Below are 23637 nucleotides of genomic sequence, written 5' to 3' on the forward strand. Positions count from 1 at the left end.
GGGCTGGCCGAGTGATCCCACCATTGGGCCCTTGAGCAAGGCCCTTAACCCCAGCTGCTCCAGGGACTGACTGATCCTGCTTTCTACTTTATACACAGCAAAATTCGAAGTGTTTAAATAACACTTATAGAGTTAAATTTAACACTGTTCACGAGTCTATTTGGTCCCATTCGGAAGTGGTGTTAAAGTCACTCTTTCCATAGTGTTAAATATTTAGAGTAAAATTGACTCTAAGTTGAGTAGAAATTTAACACTGAGTAACACTGCATAGTGTTACTTCAATGCAACACTACTAGTGGTGTCATATCATTTACTCTTTCACAGTGATAAATTACCTCTATTTGAGTAAAATCCCATTGATTTTTAACACTGAATTGAGTTATTAGAAATGAACACTGGAGGTTCGAATAATTCTGATGAGAGCTGATGTTACTCTATACTGTGTTATTCATACACTAATCTCTGAGTAAATTTTTAAAATCATTTTACATCAAGTAGTGTTATTTCAACTCTTCCTGTGGTTTTACCTTTACACTTCTGTCACTGTTTTGCAGCATGAAAAATGTTGTCTTTAATAATGCTTTTACATGTAAAACAAATGAGCAAAAACCACAACTGACTTCAAAATAGGTTTAACTGCTTTATTTTAATGTCAGGCTAAAAATATTAAAACATCTCATGTAGTATATAAAACACTTTAAAACAATGACTTTAGTTCTACATAAAATGACAATATGGAACAACATACAGGGAGGAATCTGACGTGCCATACTTCAGTTGAAGATCAAGTGGTTTGAAGTAACACAGCTCATTTATGTTTAACACTTTCAGAACCATATTGGGATGCATTCTGACCCTAAATGCATGGTAATGGTCATCCAAACACAGGGTTTCCATCAGTTTTCCGCAGAGCAATACAATGTCATCTTTCACAGCAATACTCTTGATCTTACAAAACACAGGCATCTCAGACACTACCTCTGTACAGATGATAAAGTCAGGGCGGTACTCTGTACCATGATGTTTTATCCATTTAGCTGAAAACACACTGGTAGACAATACAGCTCCAATTTTTAAGGCAATTTCTGGACCTTCTTTCAGCTCTCCAAGTGTCACCATCTTTCCTGGTCCTAAGGCTAATTTTTCCAGACTAAAGGACTCCCAATACATTGCCATACAACTTTGGTGTTTTTTGGCCAATGTCTTTGTAATGTTTTTAAAGCTTTTTAATTGTTTCTTAAAGAAATTATGTTTGGCTTCGTATCTCATGCACCACATGTGCAGAATTGGGCCAATGTTTCGGATACTGCGAGGGTAATGTATCATGAAGTGATGCTTTGGTAGGAGACTGATTGTAGGAAATAACTGCTTAAAGAGCTGATGATGATCAATAATTAAATGTTTGAGGTAGATGGTCATACCTTCTGATAGCACTGGTGAAAATATAATATTGACAATTTGTAGAAGCAGAAGTAGAAGATGCCAAAGCTTATCATCTGTCTGTACTAAATCACCAAACAGCAACGGAGCGTTACGCAATAAGCACCAAGACTGAATTGCATTTAACCCTAAATCATTACTGCCATCAAACAACTTTACCCTTGGAGGGCGGTTTCGTCGCTGATTGTAGCCATAGTCAAAGGCATGTATTCTACCAGCAAGCTGTTCAGCACTTAGGAAGTTCTCCTGAATGTACTGCAGAACAAGTTTCACCTCTAACTGAGCAACTCCCTCCAAAATGTCATGCATGATATCTACAGAAAAATTGTTAGCTGTGTTGAAATATTTAAGTGAATTCAAGAGACAACTGCGTTTCACACCACATACATGAGGTAGCGTAGGATCTCTTTGTAAACTTTCACAGTGCTGCTTATGCATATCAAGAGTTCTTAGTACAACACCAGAATCATCTTCACAGAACACACTTTGAAAACAATCTTTCTCAAGCAGACAGAAACGACAACAATATCGAGCTGCAAACGACTCCACAAACCCAAACAGACTATGTAAGCCAAGATTATCCCCAGTGACCTGGACTACAGTGCCATGAATCAAGTGTTTAAACATGGGAATTTTCAGGCCCTCTGTCTCAAGTACTTTCAGATCATTGACAAGTGGCTCAAGTATTGAATTAAAGCCATAACGCTGCTTAATCAAGCCATAATCTTGTGCATGAAAAAGAGCACACAAATGAATATTAACCAAAGAGGAATTAAAGATTGGGGGAAAATTCCTTAGTGTAAAGTATATTACACCTAACTTATGTACACCCTTTTTAGAGCCCAAGGGATTTGCAGTTTCAAAGTCGTCATAAAATAGTTGAATTTGTAAGGCATCTTTTTCTGTAGAAAATAGGGGACTTCCTTTAACATAGGCAGCATCGTGTAAATCTGTATACACACCTTCTCTGGGTATATTCCTGGACTTGAATATGTCAACAACATGGTGGTTTTGAAAGATTTGTTTCAGTGTTTCCAAAATGGGAACATATGCAAACCTATCAGTTACAATGACTTGATCATAAGTCCCTGTAATCTTGTTTCTTCTACCGTCAAATCTTGTGCCAAGCACAATTTCAACAGGGTCAACAGTTGCCCATTTTTGTTTAAAGTGTTTATTTCGTTTAGCTTCTGAATTTAACAGTGTGAATGGGTTTTCAAAGTTTTCGAATGACTGCTCAAATTTGTTTTTACTTGTGGTGTCCTGTGAAGGTAAGCTCTGTAAGGCTGTATCTTTAGCCTGAGTATGAATCTCAAAAAACAGTTCTTCCATTGAGGAGACAAAACTATTTACAGTAGATTGGCTTAATCCCGCTGCCCTGAGCTGTGCAACAGCAGAGGCACACATATCCAGAGTGCTTTTATTTGACTTCAATATTTCGGATGTTGTGGGTGTCTCTTCTACATTAGTTGACACCACCTCCCCTGCACTGCTAACTTGTTTAACTGCCACATCAGGCTGGAGATTAACATCAGTGTCAGCCTGTTGGTCAAAATAGTTAAGGTGTTTGGTATTTAAATGTTTTCTAAAACCAGAAAAAGTACCAAACACACAGCCACAGCCACGCTGGGCACATTTAAGGCGAAGATTTTTTCCAGGTAAATAACCATGAACTAACCGTAAATGCCTAACAAGCATTTTTGAACCAGTAAACTCAGCCTGACAGACAAAACACTTCATGGAGGAATTCAATGGGATTCAAACTTCAAGCACTAATGAAGCAACCTTGCCCTTACTTCAGCAACTCGGGGACTTTCTTTGACTTTGCCAACATCTATGTTGTACACAGTGGTTTGGATGAATGTGTACATGTTGTGAAGCATGGTGTTGTAAGATGTACCAAACACAAAATGTGCTTTAAACAATTCATCAAAAGAACCTAGAGAAGAGGTTGACTTGCATGGTATGGCGTTCTTGTCAAGAATAATGAAGTACTGGTGGATGTCATTCTTCTTCACCCCAACAGCCAAGAGGTAGGGTTGAGTGCTAGTAGTGATGGCATCAAGATGCTCTTGGATATTTGTCCCAGTCTGAAAAGATAAATACAGACAGACAATAAGAACCAAGTGGTTATAATACTTAAACTGGTAATTCATACCCTAAAAAGAGAAAACACAAACCTTTTTGAAGACCACAAGATGCTTTTCCGCTTGGGAAGCTGACACCTTTCCTGGTCTTTTCCGACCCTGTCCAGATGGTGGAATCAGATGTAATAGCAATAAAATTGTTGAAAGGTCACTGTCCCAACCTGCAAAAGATTTGTTTTTAATAAAGTTCAGTGCATCTGCATTGACAAAATGTTTAAGACCCAAAATACAAAAAGGATAGCTGTTCTGTGACAGATTTTCTCCTATTTAAAAAAAAATATTACAGCTGATTCAATGCCTGTATCTCCAGCAAGTTTTAAATATTATATTGATATGTAGATAATGAAATTTGATGCCAATACATTTCCTATCAAACAGTATGTATAAAAAATAAGCAGCCACACAAAATCAAAACGGGTAATTTTTGATTTTGGTCATTTAGAGCAGCTTCTGTCTGCACCCTGTGAATGTGCTAATCAAATTAAAAGAAAATATACAAACAGCTCACCAATGTCAGCATTAACTTCAGTGGCATCCTCAGGAGGGTCAGCTGCCAGCAAGAGTTCTTCCAGGTCACTGGCAGAAGGAAGCTTTCTGCCTTGTTGGATAATCTTTCCTTTGAATGTTGTTGGCCACCTCTCCAGAAACCTGCCTGATACATCCTCACCAAACATCAGTACAAAATCCTGTTCAATCTGTAACAGGGATAGATGGAGAGTTATACCTACTGTCTACAAAATATTAAAGTGTATTTATATTGTCAAATTAATGACAAATATTTACCAAGCCTTTGATATCTTTAAAACGTGGAAAATAGGACAGTATGTTGCTTGACAGCAAGGGGTCAAGGACCATGTTGCGGCGATAAACTGCTGTCAACTTCATCTTCTTCTTGACTGTGTCTTCATCAGCTGAATGTTTCATCAGTGAGATTGCTTCCTTGCACTCATCCTCACTCAGCACCTTCTCTGTAACAAACTGCAACTCTCGTCTTCCAGTTGGTCCTCCACACTGGTTTTCACCCGATGATCCATCTCCTGATGATAGACAATATGAAATACACCTTTACCAAAACTGATGACATTTGATATACATTATTTATGCAGAACCACAATTTGGAACTGCATTGTGCATTTCCACTGAATTACAAATGTTACCTCCAAATGATAATCGCCTGTCTTTAGCACTGCATCTCTGTATGGTTTTAATCCTCCAGGCCAAGTACCCAGTGCCACTCTCACCATCATAATAATGTTCCTTGGAGGGCGACATGTATGGACATTTTGTTTGCTAGCAAGTTATGTTACAATGAAGAGTTGATAAGGACATGCATTTTGGCAGAATTTAAAATGCTTAAATCTGATTTTAGTTGTATCAGTTATTACTGTGAGCTACTTACATAGCCATTTTTGGAGTACGGGTCACTGAGGTAGGGGAATAAGGTTACAATTCCTCTGGCATACATTTCTTTTACCTGGCGTGGTGGTGATGTTCTGCAAGATCAAAAGGCAAAGAACTTGTCAGCTTTCCTGGAATTAATACAGATTTAAAATAATTTAACAACTATAGTAAAAGCAAAGGGCCTGAAAAAAATTACCCATTTTTTTCTGTCATGTCAGCTACCAGTATGTTCACCATTTTTCTTCTGGTTTCATCCACCAAGGACTTGGTTCGAATGTATTCATTTATTATACGTTCTCCGCCAGATTTGCTGGTGAGAATGGATTCCACCAACTTGAAAACATAATAAAAACATTCTACATGTTATCATAACCAATGCAGTTCAGAGTACATAAACTACTCACAAAATAAGGTGATATAACAATGACGCTGTTAGAATATATAGAAGTCAGTTAACTCTTACTTGCTTAGCTTCTGCGTCCAGCTTCCTGCGTTTGCTAGAAGGGCTGTCTGAAAGGATGACCGTGTCCTGTGAATCTGAAGAATGTGACGATGATAACTGCGACTGCTCAGGAGACACTTCTGTAGCAGCTGTTTCCAAACCTCAAAAACGGGAGCAAAACAAATCAATTTATACTGTATGGTTCCTTCATAGACACATTTTAAACACTCAATAAACAATATAAAACTGATAAGAAAAAAACTTGCTTTTAATGAAACAGACATCACTCAAACAAACCTGTGTCATATTTGATGGTTAGTACCCCAGTTGAGGGATCCGTTACTATATCTTCAAATACATCATCATCCAACTCAGTCCCTGAACTGTCAAAAACTTTCACACCTTCTATTATGGCTGGCACACCAAACTTTGCAAATGCTGGAAAAGACGCACACAAGTGTGTGTAAACAAAAGGATTACATGACATTTAATAATTTTACTTTACCTAAATGAAAATCATTTCAAGATACATTTTCAAAAGTGACTCAGGTAAATAAAAACAAAATGAAGAACCACTAACAGATGCTTGATACGTGTATAGATGGGCACAAGATTAAAACGGTGTGACTCAGATTATGCTGTTTTTCCACTAAATACACATTCATAACTAAGAAGAAATTAAATGCAGATCATTATCAATTAATCTTAAAAAGCAGTTTGAGGAAACTAAGTGACTAAAAGAACTTGAAGCCCCTTGTACAATGTTGGTTTCTTACCGGCAATCAAAAATTCCTTAAGGCTTGGCTCAGAAACTCTGACAAATTTCTGCACACCTCCGAGTTTTGCTTTAAGCAGCATGCTTCCTGTAGACAGTAATTTCTTATAGTCAGTGCACTTCATTGAACAATAAACAGAAAAAAGTGAATATTAACAGTCCCATAAATACGAGCAAAACAGCCCTGCAGTAACCCCTCCCTATGTTTATGGTGTCTTCCATGTTACATTTATTTGAGTATAACAGGTGTTTCAGCTCTCTGGCTGTAGTTTGCGGTGGTTGGCTAACTTCATTGGCCTATACTAACTGAGTGTTTCATCTACATGAGAATTACTATCCATCCATCCATCCATTTTCCAAACCGCTTATCCTACTGGGTCGCGGGGGGTCCGGAGCCTATCCCGGAATCAATGGGCACGAGGCAGGGAACAACCCAGGATGGGGGGCCAGCCCATCGCAGGGCATGAGAATTACTAGTACTTCTAAATAACTACCGAAAATCCTGCTTCACTGTATTGAAACCATGTCATGTAATGTTACTCTACTCATAACTTGAAACTAGAGGTCGACCGATATGGGTTTATCAATAGCCGAAGCCGATAATTAGGAGTCAGGGTCAGCCGATGGCGATACATGCTGCCGATTTTTTCTGGCTGATAATTGGACGTTTTCCCCTCTATTTGCATGGTAAAATATCACACTAACAATAACAAACGATACAAACAAAATCTCAACTCGGCATTTATTGAATACTGACTTGAGTAAATTTAAATATAAACTTAAATAAAAACACAATACAACTTGTAAACAATAAAAATAGCAGGATCAGAATCTCTTAGTGCACAATATAGCGGCAAACTCATGTTTTTATGTTCATGTTATCTTCAGTTTTAATCACACTTCCAGTCCATTTTTGTTCAGCCATCAGACAGCAATTACTACAACAGAAGAAAAAAATGCAACATTAGCATTTTCATTATAGTGCCTTCATCTTCAATTCATTCTACAATTCCAGTATTCCATGCACATTAAAACAATAACACTCATATTTTGAAAAAAAAAACACTAGTAACCAAGTGCATCATGGTATGATGAGTAGTGTACAAGGCTGTTGTTAGCAGACAGACAGCTAACAAGCCAAATTCACAATCATAATGCAGCCATCGCAGAAAATAATATAACTGTTGTATTAGACAGCCTTGTATGCAAGGACAACGTCGGCCCCTAGAGATAGTTTCCGTCGACAACGTCACAAACTACGCAAACTCGTGCACTTTTTATCTAGACATCTGACAAATCGTTCGAATCTACGCTGTCAGATGTAAACAAGTTGCAAGGAAGGACCATTGTTAGCCTCGGCTAAAGTGAAAAGTTAAAATAATTTTTGATTAAAAAACGTCCGTGAGCCCACCAACAAGTCCACAAAACTGTCAGTTGGTTGAAGACTCATTATCATCACACCAGTTCCCCACAGCGTAATTCACGCTCTATTTCAGTAGCGCTCCCGTTTCTTTTAGATCAACATTCCATAGCAAACCAGTTAAATAAATAGGTCTTTGAAAGATCAGAATTTAAGCCTTACCGTTTTCTCCCTGGATTCTTTCAAAACTTCTGGCTGGGGCCCTGCACGAGGCAGCATGGGTCACGTGTTCCACAGTAACAATAACACCGGGATATCCGCAGACTTGCCTGTCTGTAAATCGGCGTACTACACTCGCATATCGGCCAATGCGGATACATTAAAACAATGTCAAATATCGGCCCGATATATCGGCCGATATATCGGTCGACCTCTACTTGAAACCAGAGCAAAAAAACAAAAACACAGTTAAATTACGTTTACCTTCTTCAGTACAGTGGTGCAGCAGCCTCCCCAAACCTTCCCCATGTGTCTGTTCTTACCACAGTCTAATCGCTAATTTATCTAACTTAGCACTAGAGAGTCAGCATTTCCTTCAACGTTAGCTTAACATACTGAAGTCTGGCAATTGCAAAACAGCAAAAAGGAACAGATAACGTTACTTGTGTCAATATCACCATTCAACATTAGTAACGTCACCATCAAGTCAACTTATTACAGATACAAATGCTGTCATCTTAAGTTCAAATAACTAAAAGAAAGCATTATAAAATGGATCCTGGACCTTTTTTTTTTTTTAACTTTATCAAGCTTATATCGCGTGTTGGTTGTAACCACGCATCACTAGTTGAAATAAAACAATAACCCTACTCAAAACGTCCTCCATAGAAACCAAAAACAAGTGAAAAAGACGTAACGTTAGTGTAAAATGTTAACTAGTTAATCGTTACCTCATTTAAAATGTAAAGGTAACGAGCGGACTGCCCGCGCACCTAGGTTAGCCAAAATGCTAGTTAGCTAGTTAATGTTAATACGGAGCTCCCAACACATGGAGGGTTTAATTTAGCAGAATTTCGAACATGCTAGAACACAACACAATCTCCACTACACACTGCAATAATTTTCGAACACTGGCCTTACAGTCTTAGCCAACACCGATAGCAGCCAACTTGTTTAGCTAATTAACGACTTTACGTTTGCAATTAGACACGGTCACATTTGCTTCTGGAACAAAATGAAATATTTCAGAAATGTGGACAGTCAGATTGTATCGTTATTTTAACATGCTGCCTGTTGTTGAAAATGTCCAATTGTTGGTTTAATAACCAAATATGAAAAGCTTACCGTTGTAACTCGCCTGCAAAAATGGCGCCGTGAAAACTCCTGTCGGTTTGAAAATGAGTCTGTGGTGGGAGGAGCTTTCCAGCTCCAGATTGCAATAATTTATTCAAAGTTACCACTATGTCAATAGTTTTCACTCAGCTGCGTGACTTACAGATGTTATACCAAGCATTTCTGTATGTAGCATAGTCTTTCCATATTGTGGTTTTCTTTGTACAGATCTCTACTCGGATTTATCTAGACCATTATTTATATTGTTCTTGTGTCTCTGTGTCTTTGTGTGTTGTGACAATCATCACATAAGCAATTTCCTCCGGGATCAATAAAGTTATCTGATTCTGATTCAGAGTCATTCTGACACTGCGTCTTTTAACTCCGCGAATTAACACCAGCACTGGGGGGCGTTTTACTTCAGCTGTTGTTATAATGACTCTGATAGAGTCAATACACTTTAACACTGCAAATTTAACACTGGGAATTTTACTGTGTACTAGTTTAATGAGGTGGCCTCCTGGAATGCTTTTCCAGCTCTCCTGAAGGAGCCGTCTCATATATGCTGAGCACTCAGCCGATTTTCTTTAACTCTCTGGTCAGACTCCTTGAAAAACATTTCTACTGGGTTTAGCTCAAGTATCCAGGTAATATGACCCAGTCCCTTTGTAGGCAGAGTGGTGTGTCCAAATTACTGACTGGTACTGTATGTCTAACTATCTGACAGTTGTTAAAATGCTGCAGCATCACTGTTAGTATTGTCATAACAATGCTATTTTTAATTATGCTTTTTGTTTTGATTCAGGATTCAATGAGTCATTTGTTAACATGCTACAAAATGCATGCATTAACACTGCTGTTTAAGAAAATTAATCATTTCATCTATTTAATATTTGACATACACTACCGTTCAATTATATACCCTGTGACAAGACTTGATTGGGGTCAGTTTTATCCTACAAAAGGATAATGACCCAAACCAAACCTCCAAAATGTGTTAGCAATATTTAAAGAATAAGCAGTCAGACATACCAGGAGATTGATGCAGAGGACTGCCAGTTGCTGATAATAGGCCTCTATATGTAGATGTGGATAAAATTTTGTGAATTGCATGAAAATGTGTTTTTCTTTGGAAAACAAAGAAATTTGCATGTGATCCCAAACTTTTGAGCGGTAATGTATATCTTGGGGGTGGCATGGTGGTGCAGTGGTTAGCACTGTTGCCTCACACCTCTGGGACCCAGGTTTGAGTCGCCGCCTGTGTCACATGTGTGTGGAGTTTGCATGTTCTCCCCATGTCGTCGTGGGGGGTACTCCGGTTTCCCCCCACAGTCCAAAAACATGCTGAGGCTAATTGGAGTTGCTAAATTGCCCATAGGTGTGCATGTGAGAGTGAATGGTGTGTGAGTGTGCCCTGCGATGGGCTGGCCCCCCATCCTGGGTTGTTCCCTGCCTCGTGCCCATTGCTTCCGGGATAGGCTCCGGACCCCCGTGACCCAGTAGAATAAGCGGTTTGGAAAATGGATGGATGGATGGATGTATATCTTATCATACCCCTGAGTATGAGAACCTGAGTACTTGTCTCTTTCTGTGTAAATAGACTCAATAAACAATACATTTTATTCATAACTGTCTATGTCTGTTTAATTACCACAGCGACATAAATAAATAAATAAATAAAATTGTAACCATAGTTTTAAGCTGTTTATTAAATACATCAATATCAAGAAAACGAAGAATAATGGATGAATGTGATTACAAGAAATGGAGAAATTTGTTCATGCTTTTTTGAAAACATGCCTCAAAATGATTAGCATTTCAATCTAACTTGAAATGTATCAGAAAAAAAAATCATTAACGGAGATTTTGCAGCGCCGGGGAGGGTCTCTTCGCTTCGCAAAAAAAATCCTTCAATTTCATTGGCTGCCACTGTGTTATGGCTATACGCGACCGGCCGCTCGCGGGTGCCGGAAAATTTCCTTTATTTTCAAATCCAAACCTTGACAGGTATGCTGCTGACTGTTCCAAATCATGGGTGCATGTTACAAGTGCGGAACATATTTTAACTTAATATTCGGTATAACTATAATTTCGTTCTCCATTTGCATGCCCGAAGTGTCTTTAAGTGTTATGTAGTTTTGCCTGAAACGCAAAAATAAAACGAAGCAATTAAAGCCAATCAATTGCTCAAATGCTGCTGTGGTGATTGAAGAACTTTTGTCGGAAGTGGGATTCGAACCCACGGCTTACTTCGGAGAACAGAATATCCCTTGCGTTGGAAGGCCAGTTAAGTCGTGCGTGGCGTCTGAGACCGCTCGGCCATGCGGCAGTTTACTTTTAAACCGTAAGGAGTAGGTTAAGTCCAGCCTTGGCTTCCAAGCTGACGTTTTTCTACATATGTGCTTGTGTATCATGGACAGTAAGAGGGGGCAGGCAAGGAGAGAATTTCTCTCTTTGGGGATCAATAGAGTGTTATTATTATAACGTCTAAAAAGTATGATGGTCTGTCGATAAATCAATAAGAAAATAAATGAAGTCGTTTTCGCGAACACGCTGGAAAAGCCAGGGGCCGGACCGACTGTAGGGGGCGTGGCCAGAGACAGCCTGCTGACCATAGCTGTCAAGTCTCCCGTTTTGGCCGGGAAACTACCGTATTTTACTTCTCTTTCCCGCCGTCCTCCCGTATTAGTATTTTCCCGTAAATCTCCCTTATAATAATATATATATATTATATTATATAGTTGCTGGATAGTGTAGTGGTAAGATCGCCGCCTTTCACACGGGAGACCGGGGTTCGAATCCCTGTTGTGGCCAGAAACACTAGAGATTGATGAGGTACAACACGAAACATGAAAAATTAATAGAAAATGTGCAATGAAAATAAAATGTAAATGACAAATGGTTATTTTATATTTCTTGTACACCTTGTACACCTAATTTCTTAAAATGTAAGGGATACTGGAGCCTGGTTGCGGTGGTGGGATGGCTCGCGCGGGCGGCGAGAATAGTTTAGCTTAACTTCCCTTAACTTTTCCCATTCATTTTCAATGGTAGTGCTTAACAGTACACAAAAGCAATGACGTTTTACCCTTATCACTACCGACAGTCGACACAACTGGATTTTGGAAAAGAGCAGCAGAGAGTGAGTAGTATTTCAGTAAATTTGGTGATTCACCTAAAAGAAAAACCGCCCGGTCGAACGGAAAGGACGACTTTCCAAGGTAAACTGAACAGCAATCTTATATTTTCTTAAATATTCCGATGTATTTCACATTCCAAAATCGAACTGGATGCTGTACGTTTTACGGAGCCCCTCGCGAAGCTCTCTGTGTAATGCTGAAGTAGTTATTCACTCGCTCCATAGGTAGCATTGCTTTTGAAATATTTAATAATTAATATTCAATTTTTAATGCACAATTTAAATAAAAACATGTTTGACTTTGGAAATTAAGGCGGGTACCGTTTATAAGAATTCCACTCATCGTGAGGAATCCAAAAGTATCTTTTATTAGTGGCCCGGTAAAGCAGTACATTTATTAAGCTAGTGAGAATCTCATATGCATGCACACACACAAACAGTCACTCTTCAGGATTCAGTATAAATTAAGGAATCAATATTATTTGTGGTTCATTTGTGGTTTTTTCACTTTGCTTTCAGGTTTGCAAGTTGTTGGAGTCCATGATGCTAAAGGTTCTTTCCCTTCAATTATGGAGGATAATTCTGGATGTCATGATCAGAATTTTTCATCCAAGTTCTTTATTATTCATCTTGTTTTGGCCACGTTCAGGCCCGTTTTGATGCCTGTGTTCTGTTTGTTCCATTGTTCAAGACTATGCAGCCAGAGATGACCTGGAGGGAGTTTCAAAAATCTCCTTTTTATGAGGCTGAAAAGCAGCGTTGGTCAGCGGAGAGAAAAAAGTAACACACTACCTGCTACTTCAAGAGCAGCGTTATTTGTAAAAATTTTAAATGTTTTCCATATACACTCTGTCCACTTTATTAAGAACAGCTATTTTGTGTCTGGGCTCATTTTTCACTGACAAATAATGCATGGCAACAGGTGGGTTACAATCAGATTGTAAAAATTGCCGCTGTTAGGTAGGTTTTCTTAAAGAAGTGGCAAGCATAGTTTTTTTTTAAAACAAAAAAAGTAAAGATTGTTTTATATTCTTTATAGTTCAGTATTGTTTGAATATACACTTGCAGCATTTTAACATATGGTTAATATGTTCCTTGTTTGTTCCTGATTCTCTAAGGTCATAAATTATCCCTGAGCATCTCTCAAAGTGTGGGGCAGTTACCCCAATGGCTAAATTCCCCATCGTGACCCTTTCAGATCTGTCCTATTAATCATTCCCTATCCACTGGCTAAATCTCTCTTGTCTCATCACCACCTCAACCAGTGTGGTGAGTCTAAGAAAGTGTTACGGCGTCAGTCAGGAGTTTTGGGCACACCTACCTATAGAATTGTTTCTTTGTACTATTCTTTACATTTTGTAATATTTATAAAGACATCATAACTATAAAGTAATACACATGGAATTATGCACTACTCAGAAAAGTTATTTAAAAAAAATAATTTGTTGGGGGGGACAATTCTGTTGGAACTCAGAAGGTTGCCGGTTCAAATCCCAGGGCTGGCCGAGTGATCCCACCATTGGGCCCTTGAGCAAGGCCCTTAACCCCAGCTGCTCCAGGGACTGACTGATCCTGCTTTCTACTTTATACTAGTTTAATGAGGTGGCCTCCTGGAATGCTTTTCCAGCTCTCCTGAAGGAGCCGTCTCATATATGCTGAGCACTCAGCCGATTTTCTTCAACTCTCTGGTCAGACTCCTTGAAAAACATTTCTACTGGGTTTAGCTCAAGTATCCAGGTAATATGACCCAGTCCCTTTGTAGGCAGAGTGGTGTGTCCAAATTACTGACTGGTACTGTATGTCTAACTATCTGACAGTTGTTAAAATGCTGCAGCATCACTGTTAGTATTGTCATAACAATGCTATTTTTAATTATGCTTTTTGTTTTGATTCAGGATTCAATGAGTCATTTGTTAACATGCTACAAAATGCATGCATTAACACTGCTGTTTAAGAAAATTAATCATTTCATCTATTTAATATTTGACATACACTACCGTTCAATTATATACCCTGTGACAAGACTTGATTGGGGTCAGTTTTATCCTACAAAAGGATAATGACCCAAACCAAACCTCCAAAATGTGTTAGCAATATTTAAAGAATAAGCAGTCAGACATACCAGGAGATTGATGCAGAGGACTGCCAGTTGCTGATAATAGGCCTCTATATGTAGATGTGGATAAAATTTTGTGAATTGCATGAAAATGTGTTTTTCTTTGGAAAACAAAGAAATTTGCATGTGATCCCAAACTTTTGAGCGGTAATGTATATCTTGGGGGTGGCATGGTGGTGCAGTGGTTAGCACTGTTGCCTCACACCTCTGGGACCCAGGTTTGAGTCGCCGCCTGTGTCACATGTGTGTGGAGTTTGCATGTTCTCCCCATGTCGTCGTGGGGGGTACTCCGGTTTCCCCCCACAGTCCAAAAACATGCTGAGGCTAATTGGAGTTGCTAAATTGCCCATAGGTGTGCATGTGAGAGTGAATGGTGTGTGAGTGTGCCCTGCGATGGGCTGGCCCCCCATCCTGGGTTGTTCCCTGCCTCGTGCCCATTGCTTCCGGGATAGGCTCCGGACCCCCGTGACCCAGTAGAATAAGCGGTTTGGAAAATGGATGGATGGATGGATGTATATCTTATCATACCCCTGAGTATGAGAACCTGAGTACTTGTCTCTTTCTGTGTAAATAGACTCAATAAACAATACATTTTATTCATAACTGTCTATGTCTGTTTAATTACCACAGCGACATAAATAAATAAATAAATAAAATTGTAACCATAGTTTTAAGCTGTTTATTAAATACATCAATATCAAGAAAACGAAGAATAATGGATGAATGTGATTACAAGAAATGGAGAAATTTGTTCATGCTTTTTTGAAAACATGCCTCAAAATGATTAGCATTTCAATCTAACTTGAAATGTATCAGAAAAAAAATCATTAACGGAGATTTTGCAGCGCCGGGGAGGGTCTCTTCGCTTCGCAAAAAAAATCCTTCAATTTCATTGGCTGCCACTGTGTTATGGCTATACGCGACCGGCCCCCGCGTGACAGGCGGGGATACTCACCACTATACTAACGAGGAAATTTACGCGCACTGCTTTTACATATTCAAGATAAACAGCGGATGACTATTAACATTTGCGAGTAATCAATGATTGTACAAAATTTTCTTTCTTACACAAAGAAAATGTTGAGGGCAGAATGAAAAATGATTGTCTGTCTATCTGAACCAATCAGATTGTCTGTCTATCTGAACCAATCAGATTGTCTGTCTATCTGAACCAATCAGATTGTCTGTCTATCTGAACCAATCAGATTGTCTGTCTATCTGAACCAATCAGATTGTCTGTCTATCTGAACCAATCAGATTGTCTGTCTATCTGAACCAATCAGATTGTCTGTCTATCTGAACCAATCAGATTGTCTGTCTATCTGAACCAATCAGATTGTCTGTCTATCTGAACCAATCAGATTGTCTGTCTATCTGAACCAATCAGATTGTCTGTCTATCTGAACCAATCAGATTGTCTGTCTATCTGAACCAATCAGATTGTTTTTCTTACACAAAAAATTATTCCGTTTTCAAAACACTTTTGTGCAAGAAATGCTCCCATGAGCCTGTGTTTAGTGCCTACAGAGGTCTTCTTTTTGCCACTGGTACAGGAGAGTACGGGTCCCACCTTGCCACAGCCAGGCACCTCCACGCCATCGACGGGCCGCGGAATCTCGATGGAGCGCACGTTGCCGTACTTGCAACACTCCTCCCGGATGTCCTCCAGGATCTCCTCGTAGTCCTCGTCGTCCACCAGCTCCTCGGGCATGACCATGTTGAGGAGGCACAGCACCTCCGTGGGCATGCCGGAGCTCTGCAGCCGCTGCAGCCCTGGAACCTGCAGCGTCACCGGCGTCTCGATGATGGCCGTCTGTCCCGGGGGGCGACAAGAGTGTCAGATACCCCCTGATCGTCCAATCGTCTCGAGTAACAGCGAGAAATTTACATGGACCCAAATAAACCCAAGAAATAGGGGCATTAAGCTTCCTGGGAGGCACCCAGGAACCAAGTTGGGTTTAGGACATCAGAAAGGCGGCAGCCGAGGGCAAATACTCACAGCGTTGGCATTCTTAGCCCCCACGCTTGCCCGCTGGACGATGAGCTTCTTGTCTCCGAGCTGCATGCCATTGAGTCCAGCCACGGCCTGCGGGATGCATCCCACACAAGCGTCAGCAATTCCATCCGGAAGCCCCGAGTCACCCCAGACCTTCCAGCTGCTGCCCCACCTCACGCACCTGGTCAGTGGCACTGATGTCCACGTATTCACAGAAAGCGTAACCCTTAGACAGTGACGTGGCACTGTCCTTCACAAGGTTGAAGGCCTTAAGAGGTCCGAACGACGTCAAGAGTTCCTTCACCTGGGCAAGAGGAGGAGACGCGGGGGGGCGATTAGCCCGACAGTCCAGGCACGGCGCCTCGCTAGAAATGCTAATCTTAACTGTGGGAGAAGCAGCATGTTAAACTTTGCAAAACGACATGAGGAAACAGTGAAGACATCAGGAAAATGGCTTTATGACAAGTGGCTCGACATTACGGTGCAACACTAGAGCTCAAAGCCCCCTGTGCCCTTTCTGCATGACTTACTTACTGGGAGCGTACAAAAGTAACTATTTTGATTCTTGTCAATGAATGATAACACAGATTCCCCCCCCCCATCCTACAGCATATACAACACAACTGAATTCCTAATCAAGTTCTCTGATAATTCCAACTACGAATTTTGAAATATGGACCGAGTTGCATCTGATTTTAAGGGCCACAATAATTAAGCTAGATGGTATATAAAAAAAAAACTAAATAAAAACAGCTAATTATATGTTAAGTGTTCCATGTATACAATGTGGAGGGGGGGGGGGCGACTCGGCAGAACACAAACCCAGCCGAATCACTGACTTCCTGTTCTTAAAACCAAGAACCACATTGGTGCAGTTAATTAGAGGGACAAAGCCTACAGGAGATAAACTCACAGGTAAAGCTAAGAGCCGCCACAGGGTCCTGCTAAAGGGGCCACGGCTTGAAGCCAAACAGGACGAAATAGCTCTGCTAACATCATTCCTCACTTATTCTACAGGAATCTACTGTAAAGCCGCATTAACCACTGACTTCAGAAAGGAGTCACCTGGGACACTGGCAGCCACAAGAGGGCGCTACCTCCTACCTTCTCTTAGGGGCAAAAAAAAAAAAAAATCAAATTTATACCCTGTGATCAGCATAATAAGTCTCTCCCCAGCCTTCAACCCCCAAAAAAAGGACCCCATATGCTTAAGAGCACTCCAGGACAGAGCCCCCCCACAGGGGCAGGCCGTCGACAGGGAGGATATCCGTGCGAGGGACGGAATGTCTTACTTGCCTTGTGTTACATGTTGGCATGGCAGCAGTAGGTCAGTACTACTGAACAAATTATGAGCGAAGACTTAACGATCTTACAGGCCCCTAGCTGGGGACAAAGTGGGGAACAAAAATGAAAGAGCTGTAAGTATCAAAGCGGTAGCAGGGACTGCAAAAAAAATGTAAACACCAGGATACAAGCAGCGGTTTCCATTTCACCTGTCTATGGCACATTTACTGGCTTTGACGTGAAATACATTAACAGTTCTGCTGGATTCAAACTCTCTCCCCCCAGTGCTGCTTTGGTACAGCCTTCCTCTTGACTTGGATTACATGTGACTCACACTGGATAAGAAAGATTACGATGACAATCCGAAAAGGAGGAAAAAAATCAAAGAAAAACAAACTGACTGCACTTCTCACTTACCTTTCACTGAAACCGCGATCACTATCTTGTGGGCTGAGTCTTGCCATTTTTAACAGTTTAGGCTAAAGTGAGTGGGACACCGGAGCTCAAAATGTTACAATGCAGGGGTGGACGCAAAACGTTTTGCGATTAACTTTTGCAAAATAAATAGGTAAACTATTAAATGCCTGTATGGATTATGTCTATAATGGGCCGATTTCAGTGGGGTGGCGATATAGGAAGAAAAAAAAAAAATCATAAAAGATGCTAATGAGAAGTAGAAAATGTCTAAAATGTGACCCTTTCAACACTTTCAGAGTAAGACGACCTCATCTGTGCATGTTGTTATGGTAATATTATCCATCACTGACGTCATAACAGAATAGGGCATGGGGCACGATGTGAAAACTCCAGTGAAGCTGATAATCGTTCACCGGGAAAAAGGTCCGAAGTATTTTCTGCCTTTCGAGCGACACAGCAATGTAGGGAACGATTCTTCCGCAGCTCCCCATCGCTGTTAACGGGATGTGAAGTCATCGTTCTCAGTGTGCGGACATGGACGTGAGACACGGCACGTCTGCGAATACTGAAGCGTTTGGGGACTTGGTCGATCTCCCCCACATTTCAAGCACAGTCTATGGTAGTGTTTCCCAGCCCAGTCCTCGGGGGTACCCCCCCGGTCAGTCCACGTTTTTGCTTCCTCTCAGCGCACCTGTACCAGGTATTCGGTGTTCCTGATTGGCTGGGAGCTAGGAGGGAGCGAAAATGTGGACAGTCGGCGGTTCCCCGAGGACTGGGATTGGGCAAACACAGGTGTACGGCAATGTGGAGGTATTCGTCAGTTAGGTGACGCGCAGATGACTCGATTTTAAATTTTCATGCAGCAAAACGACGCGGCTGATTCATCCGACTAACACTCAGCAATTAACCCGATATACAAATATTCCAGGGTACCCAGCAACAGGCAGCACAGGGACTGGCTACGTGACTGGTTCGGCAAGCCGCCAGCTGTAAGGCACGTTTCCCAAAGCCTTTGTTGCTAATAAGGTTATTTGCTAACAACATTAGCAACTTACAACTGAATGGTTCCAACTATGCAAGTCGATAACATGAGGTTTTGGGAAACGTACCTTTTACATTAGCGGGGTCTCAATATCTTCATAATTTACAGCTGGATAAACAATGAGCGTAATGTAACTGTCAACTCATTACCTACATGTCTAATAAATGTTTAATAAATCCCATGAATATCTTTAAAAAAAAAAAAAAAAAAACCTCAAATGTGCGGCTATTTTCAGCAGCTAGCTTTAAACATGATGCTGACATTTGACCCCCCAGTATCTTGTAATGAATTTTAAGCGGTGAGGTAACTTTGACAGGCTTTCTTTTCCTACTAATCAGTTACACAGAGACGAGTGTTTATTTTATGTATGTATGTATGTGCGTGCGCGTGCGTGCGTGCGTGCGTGTGTGTGCATGCCTGCTTGAGTTCCACGTGCAGCAGTGGGACAGAAACACAGGAGGGTTGTGGGTCGGCTCCCCGGCGACAGAGACTGAGGGCGGGGTACCTGATCGTCACTGAGATAGTTGGGCAGGCCTCCGACAAAGAGCTTGTGTGGCGAGTCTGGAACCACGGTGGAGACGACCCCTGCAGACAGAGCGGCACGGCGCCCAAAGCCGGCCGATCACAGCAAACCGTCAACATGCCGGATAATGACCACGAGCAAACGGCGCGAGTGAAATAAGCCAACTTCAAATCAGTATGACGTCGTTATCTTCTATATAATATCAGATAAATGTAACTCCAGCAAAAAAATACCTAAATACTGGGGCAGTTTGACGACTGTTTTTTGTCTCTCCCATCTTGCTCTCCATGGGAGATGCTGACACATGCAGCACCAGTCAAAAGTATGGACACACCTGCTCTTAATGCATTTGTCTCTATTTTAGCTGTTATTCACCTTATAGTAAAAGGCCTTTGGGCATGGAAGTTATGCATATGAAGTACTGCAAAGACAAAATTTTTGTCTCTTCAAAATAGGAGCCATTGGCTTCGATGACAGCATTGCGGACTCAACCAGCTAACATATGTACCCACCTGGACCGTTTCTCCAACAGTCCTCGAGTTTCCACAAGTTCTGCGCGCAAGCTGGCTACCTTACTCTTACTCTCATCCAACTGATCCCAAACCAGCTCTATAGAGTTTAGGTTGGGGGGCTGTGGGGACCATCTCTTTCCTAGTTCACAAGGTAATAAGCTACTTGCATAACCTTCAAGGTGGGCTTTGGGTCATTATCTTGCTGAAAAAACAAGTCATTTTCAGTAGGTGTGTCCAGAATTTTTGACTAGAATAGGAGCCAGCAACCCTAGAACAATTTGGGGGTTAGGGTCCTTGCTCAAGGGCCCAGTGGTGAAATCACTCTGCCAACCCTGGTATTTGAACCAGCAACCTTCTTTTCATGGGCAAACATCACAGAGCCACACAGCCTATGTTAACAGTAAGAAGTGAGTGACTGAGCTGTGTGTGTGTGTGTGGCTCAGCTGGTTAGGATGCCAGCGTTATCATCAGAAGATCACTGGTTCACATCACTGGTGATCACACCACTGGGCCGGCGAGTTTGCTCTAGGGACAGGCTGACCCTGATTTCTCAAAAAAAAAAAAAAAAAAAAAAAAAAAAAAAAAACATTCTTCACTTTGGATAAAACTGTCTGCTAAATATTTACAACATTAAGTAAATAAAAGTGAAAGTCTCCCTCTTTATATGACAAGACATCCGCAGCTTGCGAAGGACAGTCAGTCCGTAACGAGTACAAAAAACTGGCCTTGCCGATCGGCTCTTCAAAGGTAAATAAAGATTAAGGTTATGACGGCGACAAGCAAAACGGACCTGGTACGTGGAAGGCGGGCTGCTCTGAGATGCCAGGCAGGGGGCGATAGTCGTGGGGCCGCCTGATTTTTAACGACTGACCCTGGAAAATGATGCCGTCGAAGGCCATTGCCTGCGTGGTTTCATCCACGGACCGAAACTAGGGCAGAACGAAGAACGTCGTTAATCAGGGAAGGCTGCGGTCTCCGCCTGGACACAGCAGCCATTAGGCAGGAAAGACTCTTACTTCAAGGAAGGCAAAGTTCTTGTCCTGGTTTATCTGAACAGCGAGGACGGGATTGGTGGGACCTTGACATAAGCCAGCCAATCGCATCTGGGTATTGAAGAAATCCGCCATGGCCTCCTAAAAAGACAGGCAGACACACTGAATGAAGACAGGCAGACGTCTGAAGACATCAAAACAGGCAAACGAGAAAAAAAATGACTGACAAGTCTAGTACATTTATCTATTTATTTTGCGGACACTTTCATCCAAAGCAACATACATTTCATTGAAGAAGCAGGACCAGACAGTTCCTAGAGCAAATAGTGCTTAAGGGCTGCGCTCGGGGGCCCAATGGTGAAATCACTCTGCTGCCCAAGGGATTTGAACCAACAACCTTCTTGTGACCGGCTCAGTGTCCTAACTCACTGAGCTACACATGACACCAGTATGCATGACAGAAGGCAACGCGGGACTTTGCCTGGACTCACCTCCGTCAGGCCGAAGGGGATGTTGCCGACATAAAGCCGCCTGGCCTGCCGGGTCATCTGGCTGCCGACCATCGGCACCTGGGTGGGCGTCACTGCCACGCCGCTGGTGGTGGATGTTGCCAGTAAAGCTATCGTGGGGATCTGCCCTGCAGCTGTGGGGAGGAGAAAGGGCTTCAAGACCCCAACCAGGGACGGCCTGAATTTTGCCTCTGCTCTCTGTATGGGGAATTTGCCTGGAATAGGCTCCAGGGGAGCCTGACTAAGATAACTGGTTGGACGATGGATGGGTAATTAATATCGTTTCAATCTGACAGACAGCACTTTATTAAACTAGCAATAAAATATCACCTTTCTATCCCAGCAGGTCCTTCATATAGAAGCTTAAATAAATCCCTGAAGGTGCAGTTTTCAGTGAAGCATTTAAACGCAGGTGCTGCTCGAGGAATCAGCTTCATGCATCAGTTATAACAGCGTTACGGTAATGCACCGCTGCAAAAGTACAGACACGGAGCGGCCAATGCATCTTACGTAAATCGGTAATAACCAATTACCGCAATCGCAGGCATAGTCAGAGCGCAGATATGAATGACTGGAACTGCTAGTTTATCAAACACGGCGGCACTTAGTGCTCGTCTAGCCGAATCAGGTCGTTTCGAATGACATTTTAGTGATTTAGTGATAAGGAGCTGATATGACAAGATTGCCATTTGATAGGTACATAAATCAATCCTACTTTCGACTCCGTTGTAACGCATGTTGTATATTTCAGTTGCGTTAGTATGGCTTAAGTTTATTCAGTTTACTGGATTCTCTGCACTTTAATGAAGTTATATGTGTATTGTTATATAACTGTACATCATTGTTAGTTACTGCTATCCGCTGTAAAGGTAGATACAGGTGCAAGACTTTGCAATAACGACCTAAAAGCAGTTGTTATGATTCCAGGGAACGCGGCTGATTTTTAGAGTCTATACATCATGAAGAAACGGCGATCGTGTGAGAAAGACTTATTCTGTACGGATGACAGGGCCAGCATTTCGGACCCAAGGGAAAGGCTATTGTGCATCGGAAAGAGACAAAATCATATCATTATATAGAAAACTCGTCGTAGTATTTAAAAACCAAGTAACTAACACTGTTATTAAGTGCGGACTTTAAATCAAGTGGTCGCGGTCGTTTTTATTTGCATAAAACTTTAAACGTGATCTTGAAAATATAACGCTTGCAACAAACATCCATGCATAGTGTGTTACTGCGAATGAAAATACGCGGGTCGCAATTTATGATCCAAGTGTATAATGGTAAATAATTAAATAAATAAAACCGCAGGCTTTCACATCGAGTGCACCCCAATAACGTTTCATTGAAATGTCCATGTTATGTACGCCGGGCACTGATGGATGCAGGCCTAGCGATCTCTATAACAATGCCAAGCAAAGAATGTCACTGATTTACCAAAGCGGTCAGTTTTCGGGGATCCTGCGGCAGCTGGGAGAAGAAGAATCGGGCAGGTTTCAGAATCGGCGAGCGCTCGGATAAAAGGCACCGATTTCCCAGCCGCGCTTTTCTTTTCGGAACCAGCAGAAGTGCCCTCCGCACCATCCTCGGCGCTAGGACACGCCGGCCACTTTATTACCCTAAAACAGGGAGCATACACCGATCTTCAAAGCCAAACTTACCTTGCCGATTTTCGCTTAACTGCTTCTCAAACTCATCGAAATCGGACATTTTTCAGTCCGTACTAAAGACGTATTGCAAAATAAGCAGAGGTCCAACAGTAGGCCTTTGAATGGGCTACAGGCTGCATTGGGTTCTGCTGCTTTTTCTTCCGAGTCGCCTGCCCCTCCTCCCCCGAAGTCATCGGCTCTTCCTCGGTTGTATCACACACAGGTTCGGAAACATTCGATGCGCATTACCGTCCCCTCCTGCACTGGAGGGTTAAGGACAACGTGATTATATCGAACCAAAATTGAAATGTGCAAGTTGACTTTCCTAGTTATACGTCTTCATTTTTATTCTGGGTTTAACAACCATGAGTTTATGACGTATTTTACATGATTAGTTGGCGACTGGACCTTATTGTTTATATCTCTTATTAAGGATCCATCCATCCATACATCAATTATCAAAACCACACACTTACAATCCGAGTCTAGTTTCATATGCTGCGCTGCTGAGCGACCCGCAGAATATTATGCATGAGTACAAGTCACAAGCCCCGTTTCCAC

General features: G+C 41.6%; 1 protein-coding gene across 5 annotated transcripts; it reads right to left on the bottom strand.

Moving 5' to 3' along the window:
• Positions 1–627: 627 nt before the first annotated feature.
• Positions 628–23208, bottom strand: LOC125725666 (splicing factor U2AF 65 kDa subunit-like). Of its 5 annotated transcripts, XM_049002539.1 has the most exons (18): positions 23089–23208; positions 21410–21561; positions 20943–21059; positions 20717–20855; positions 19397–19476; positions 16330–16452; positions 16152–16238; positions 15723–15965; positions 6207–6293; positions 5728–5868; positions 5452–5591; positions 5185–5321; positions 4987–5080; positions 4745–4844; positions 4371–4624; positions 4096–4282; positions 3621–3748; positions 628–3530 (listed from the first exon to the last, which is right to left on the bottom strand). In XM_049002539.1, exons 1-9 carry the CDS (start codon positions 23135–23137, stop codon positions 6213–6215), a joined length of 1071 nt encoding a protein of 356 aa, XP_048858496.1. In that variant the 5' UTR covers positions 23138–23208; the 3' UTR covers positions 628–3530; positions 3621–3748; positions 4096–4282; positions 4371–4624; positions 4745–4844; positions 4987–5080; positions 5185–5321; positions 5452–5591; positions 5728–5868; positions 6207–6212. The 5 variants fall into 5 exon arrangements, with proteins under 5 accessions (XP_048858496.1, XP_048858492.1, XP_048858491.1 ...); XM_049002535.1 differs by lacking the exons at positions 15723–15965; positions 16152–16238; positions 16330–16452; ... (3 more) ...; positions 21410–21561; positions 23089–23208 and adding an exon at positions 7788–9488 and having other exon boundaries at positions 6207–7143; XM_049002534.1 differs by lacking the exons at positions 15723–15965; positions 16152–16238; positions 16330–16452; ... (3 more) ...; positions 21410–21561; positions 23089–23208 and having other exon boundaries at positions 6207–9488.
• Between the last annotated feature and the right edge of the window lie 429 nt (positions 23209–23637).

Source organism: Brienomyrus brachyistius, unplaced genomic scaffold (assembly GCF_023856365.1).
Source record: "Brienomyrus brachyistius isolate T26 unplaced genomic scaffold, BBRACH_0.4 scaffold69, whole genome shotgun sequence".
In the NCBI taxonomy this organism is placed as follows: domain Eukaryota; kingdom Metazoa; phylum Chordata; class Actinopteri; order Osteoglossiformes; family Mormyridae; genus Brienomyrus; species Brienomyrus brachyistius.